Here is a 5,895-nt window from a genome sequence, read left to right as displayed (position 1 = left end):
TACTGTTAAAAATTATTATGATAAAAAATTATTAAAAAAAATCAGCTAATAAGATACTTTAATTTTCTGATTATACAGAAATCAATTTTGAAGAGGCGATGAATTTTATGATTATGGGGGAATCAATACCAACATGATGTTTAATAAAATGTATACCAAATGCCAAACTGTCTCACAGCTGATTTCTCTCACAGTAATTATTTTCACAACACAGCAATGACTGCAAACGTTGACTGAGTTATTCATAAATCTGGGACAGCCAGGCCAGGCAGCAACAAGACCTATTTATGGCCCGGTACGAACCCAGCCCAATCTAGCCATTAATGAAGAACAAGGCTGAGCACGAGGTAGGGTAAAGAAACCGGCAAAAAGGGAAAATTTGTGACATTACTGAAAAGGAAGCCTATGAAGAGAGTGATGAAGAAGCATTACATGCAAGAACAATTACCGGCATCACAAACTTCAACTAATTGGCTATAACATTATGAACTCCACAAATACTAATATTCTTAACATGTTTTAAGATGTTTCATAATAAACAGACTAAAAAACAATGGCTCTTTTTTCTTTTCTTCAGACAATCAAAACATCAAGAAGACAAGATGCTCAACGTGATACTGCCATCCAGCCCGGCCATACTCTGTGTTCTTCCTTCCAAGTTCCAACTTTTGCAGCTTACTCCTCATTCCCCACGATAATGTTCAATTGAAAATGGGAACCCGAAACAGTCGATTTCAGGCACCGGCTAGTTCCTGTTTTTGGATTTCTCCATGGCTCTAGGAGCTAAACAAAAAAACAAAACAACAAAGAAGGGGCAGGATAAGAGTACAATTTACCATTTAATTAAAAAGGTGAAAATATCAGAATGTTTATGAATGCTAGAAAGTTACTAACCAAGCTTCACACATATTGATCTATCTTGCAAAAATATAAGCTGGGACTATAATAATCCAGAACTCTAATTTGAAGCAGTATTTCCTTAAGTGACATGGCAAATATGCAACTAGCACTAACAAATGCAAAAGCCTACTGTGATGATACATAAAGTTGTGTGGCAACAAAGCATGAAATTGAAACCATCATTTCAATGCATTCTACTTCGCACAGATATTGCAAACATCATTTATTCTGTCAAATTCAACCTTAGATAACTCCACTAGAAAATAGTTCCATGTCAAAATACCAACTTTACTTGTTAGACCCTTTCACCGCAAGGGCTCGGAAAGTCGAAACAGATTCTCCTATATCACATGATCATCTTTGCTTAGCATTCAAGTCAACTAAGACGGATATATTCATTGCTGGATACCGATCCTCAACTGGCACAAAGTAAATAGGAAATCAACAAACCTGTCTACAATATTCACTCCTCATTCACTGCCTCAAAAAATTTCAGCCTATATTGTTTTATAATCATTTAATTCCCAATATCCATCTGATAAGCACATGAAAATATTTATCAACCGGTCCAGCTGAGCACGCCAACAAGATAAATTTGGTAAAACTTAGAAATGTATCTTACTACCCTTTTGTTTATGCAGACATAAACACTCTCCCAAACCTAATACGACATTTTTGACCAAATAAGATGATTAATATCAGCCCAATCAGTGCAAATAGTAGTAGGGGAGATCATTAAAGACAAACCTAAGCCAATGGCATCGGAGCCCTTCATTATCTTCAACCTCTTGCATGAATCAATAAACATCCTGTTAAAAAGTCGAATTGGAGTTAAAATTGCAGATGCATTACATAAATAATAAATAAAAATGCCTGAGATGAGTATCATGGCCAATTGATACATGATATTAGAATGAACTACTTTTCTTGCCTTTGTTTTTTTCCCCATTATTTCCCTTCCTCTTTTGTCTGAGAACAATTAGACTACTCATGATTGCTGTTAATACTTAAAACTCTTGAACATTTTTGCATCCATAGAAGGATATAAATTATACAAAACAGAAGAATTTAATTTTAGCATATTCAACAAGGTTTCTTGAGTTGGTAGTTCATCATAAAGTAACTAGTTGAAGTCAACCTTACATCCTTGGTCACGGTGGCTTTATCTCTCTGTAAATAGGAAAATAAGGGTTGCATGATAACTTTGTTGTCCATCTCATCTTGCACCCCACATCATATAATCAATGAACTTGCATACATTCTCATCGCATGGACACAATTTGATGTAAAAATCAAAGATAAAGAAGGATTTGAATGTAGACTAAAGCAGATTATCCAGTCCTCGAGATGCTTCAGAATCTCAAATCTCTAGTTTCTTGGATGGTTTAAAATGTACAATATACTATCACCCTCCTGACATGAGGTGGGTAATGAAGTATTTCATTGATAAATCTCTTGCCCTTCTAGTATCACCCTCCTTCACAAATGAACTATAATATTCCTCACTCAACCATACATGTAAATTTTACCGATATACATCAAATTTTTACTGTTAGTTGAGTAAAAATGGCTATAAAATTTATAAATTCAAATTATATGACATATATAACTTCGAATGAAAAGCTTAACTTTTTGAATAAAGCAACAATGTTTGTACACTAAATCAGTTTAAAAAATTGTCTTTGTGGATGGAAAGCAATAAGAGAAATATTGGAACATTAAACGGGTAAATCAGAACTTACTCCCAGGGGACATCCCCAACAAGCATCCAGTCACCATCCTTATCCTCATACGTAAGCACATATTCTGATCCATGAAGAAGATCTCTCAGCTTACTCTCACTCAGTCTTTCCCTTCCCGGAGCTCCATGGGATCCATATTGCCCTGAAATCACAATAAAAAATGCACAAATTGGGTTTGTGCAGAAATGGAATGGTTTTCTCTATTTGCACTTTAGACATCTCAGATTGCAAACATCCATCAATATCCAAGCATGAAATGACCACATTGATAAGAAAAAGAAAATATAGGCACGATATTACTATTAAATAAACTAGAGCAATAGTTCACCTATGGTAAAACAGCTGAACATCTTCTCGAGAGCAGAAGACAGCTCTTGATATGTAGAGTAGGTTCTCAGATCTACCTTCCTCAAGTAGGGAGCACCATCCATGCTGACCTTGACAAAAAGACCACCAGGACCAGGTTTTCCATTAACTTCGTCATTGTTCTTTGAGGTGGTGGCCAAAGAATTTTTCCTAAATGATCTAATTGGAGGCCACCCGACAACTTGTGCCCTGTCAAACAAAGAAGAAGATACGATTACAAACAACCACAACTTTCATATAAAGCTTCACAATCCTCAATTGAAAATTTCATCTTACTTAGCAGCTGGGGCACTGCTGTTGTTAGAAGCACCCAAAGGGTTACGGCTGGCTCCATTCGTAGCATGAGACTGTTCTTGTAAAACTTTAGTGAGCTCCTCTTTTGTCATGGTTGGCTGAGTCCCAGAAGGCCTGGATGATAGCATTACATTGATTGAATTCACAGGAAACTTCCCTTGTCCAACAGAATCTGGAGATTCAGAATCAGAACCAGCTGCATGATACATCCAATTTCCTTCAGTATAAACAGAACTTTTCACCTCTGAGAATCCATCCATGGTGTCAGCAAAGCCCCTTTTGTTGCCTGAAACAACATTCTTCTGTGATGAGGAGCAGATTCCATCTTTTGACGGAAGCAAAGGAAACAGTGGCTTCTCGTCAAGTTTTCCTGAGCTCAACAAGTTAAGATCTGGTTCCCGTTCTTGTGTTTGGGATCCAGGAAGACCAAGCCTCAACTCTGTGGCCTGAAAATTCAGCTTGTTCTTCTTCTCTTCTGACAAGCTCGAAACTGTGGAGCTGTCAACCGAAGAACAATCTGACAACCCAAGGTAGTTGCGTTCTTTCAGTCCAGACCCGTTATGGGAGATACAGTCCATAGAGCGTGAAGAAGCTACCATAGATCCATTGCTCTGTCCTTCCTCCTCACCACCCAACAGTGGTGGAGACATTAGAAACTACACTGCTTTAAATGGAAACAAAATTAACAAAATTATCAGATCTATTGCTAGCAAAACCAACACAACACTGAAAACAAAACATGAAAATCCTGACAGCACAAGATGGGGAAGGTTCACTTATTAAAGGTCTAACTATTTCATCTGATGGAAATTAAATTCACAAAAAGTAATAATAGAGTTCTGGAAATTTTGATCGATTGGACATCATGTATTTTCTCATCATGATTGCCCCACTAAAATAATTGAGGGCATGAATAAAGGTTTTTCAGTACGCAAACTTCCTGCTAAAAAAAACAGTACCTAGCAGAAAATTAATGAAATTTTTAGCACCACAAAAATCTCTAGCCACTAGGTTCATGAAAGGGTAAAAGAGACAGCTTGGGCCAGTGGCCAGTGGTACTGCACATATAATCATAAGGCTTCAGAAAACATAGAAATCAAGATTCAAGAGTATTGTTTTCTAACGCCCAAAAAAGAAAACATAGAAATGAACCAAGAAGAAACTTATACAAAAGATCATACCAAAAATGGAAAAGTAAATTCATCACCAATGAAAGGTTGTAACAACACAACAAGTAAGCTCCAGAAAGTCAATTTCAGAACCTTATAAGAAACTAGGTGTAATAAAATTTCAACGCTCCATCCAAAAGCCAAAACAAATGCACAATAAAAACAAACTGAAAAGAAGAACCGCGTTTTTCTACTTCCTTTAATAGGAAAAAGGTCAACTCGGTTCTGTAGCATTTGTCTGCATGAGCTAAGCTTTACCTTTTCTTAAAAATTTGTAACCCTTTTTCTCTCATTTCCCAATTTTTTCTAGGAAACCAAACAGACAACGGAAAAAAGTAAAACATTTTTTCTGTCTATAAAAACAGAGAAAATTGTAAGATCCACTACAAGCTTAAAAAATCTAAAGAAAAAGGGGGAGTAAACTGAAAATGCTCGAGACCTTGACCTGAAATAATGAACAGTGAAATGCAGAAGTTAAAAAATAAAAACTCAAAAACAAAAACCAACCCAGAAAGGTGTAATTACAGAGAAATCAAAGAAGACTAATTTCCAGAACGAACTCAAACTTAGACAGTATCAAGATCTCAGAACACAAAGACCCAGAATTCAAACAAGCAAAAAAAGCTTAGTTTGAACCATATACCAAATTACATACAAGTAATAAGTGTATAAAAGAAGCTTCTAAGCATGAAAACAAAAAATAAAAAAGAAGGAATTTTCGTAGCTCGTACCTGAGGAACTTGTGTGGATCAGACAAAGAAGAGAAGTCCGACGAACCCTTTTCTGAAATCTCAAAGAAAATGCAAACAAAGCAACAGAGAAGAGCACAGAGAGAGAGAGAGAGAGAGAGAGAGAGAGAGAGAGAGAGAGAGCTTAAGACCCTTCCATTAAGCAGAAAGCAACAAAAGCTTTATTTTTTAGGCTGAGCTCGCCGAGGAACTCGAAGCTCACAATAGTGATTTGTTTTTTCTTTTGAAAAGTAAAAAAAGCAAGTAGGGGCAGAACCGAAAATACGGATAAAAGGTTAGCTTTTTTTATTATTTTGATATATGCTTTGTCTGCGAAATACGGACCGGCTGGTTTTGCACGGCGCCGATCTGGGACAGGAATGGGAGGATTGAAGGCTGAGATTGACTAAATTTAATGAATCTGAGCCGTCAATTCTTGGTTCCAGTGAGAACTTTATACTATTTTCTTTCTGGTCTTTTTAGTTTCGGAAATGAGCAAACAAATAGAATTTTGGCGCACAGACGGTTTGGTTACAAGGGCTTTAAGGACCCGTTACGTTATTGTTCGTGTCAAAATATTATAAGGCTTTTTCTGTCTTCCTTCAATTATTATATCTCATTGCTCCTTTTTTAAAAACATTTATAAAAATTTCACTTCCTCGACTATAATGAGGTATACATGTTGCACGGACACGG

General features: G+C 36.4%; 1 protein-coding gene across 4 annotated transcripts; it reads right to left on the bottom strand.

The window, feature by feature from the left end:
* Positions 1-229: 229 nt before the first annotated feature.
* LOC117630831 (auxin-responsive protein IAA9) lies at positions 230-5,463 on the bottom strand. 4 transcript variants are annotated; one of them, XM_034363633.1, is made up of 6 exons: positions 5,203-5,463; positions 3,285-3,966; positions 2,971-3,197; positions 2,643-2,784; positions 1,648-1,709; positions 230-783 (listed from the first exon to the last, which is right to left on the bottom strand). In XM_034363633.1, the coding sequence occupies exons 2-6, from the start codon at positions 3,950-3,952 to the stop codon at positions 746-748; spliced, it is 1,137 nt and encodes a 378-aa protein (XP_034219524.1). In that variant the 5' UTR covers positions 3,953-3,966; positions 5,203-5,463; the 3' UTR covers positions 230-745. The 4 variants fall into 4 exon arrangements, with proteins under 4 accessions (XP_034219524.1, XP_034219525.1, XP_034219527.1 ...); XM_034363634.1 differs by having other exon boundaries at positions 3,285-3,963; positions 5,203-5,427; XM_034363636.1 differs by lacking the exon at positions 5,203-5,463 and adding an exon at positions 4,262-4,417.
* Positions 5,464-5,895: the final 432 nt, after the last annotated feature.

The sequence above is a fragment of the Prunus dulcis genome, chromosome 6, assembly GCF_902201215.1.
Source record: "Prunus dulcis chromosome 6, ALMONDv2, whole genome shotgun sequence".
Taxonomy (NCBI): domain Eukaryota; kingdom Viridiplantae; phylum Streptophyta; class Magnoliopsida; order Rosales; family Rosaceae; genus Prunus; species Prunus dulcis.
The sequence above is the reverse complement of the archived record's forward strand: the minus strand, read 5'-3'. Positions and strand labels throughout refer to the sequence as shown.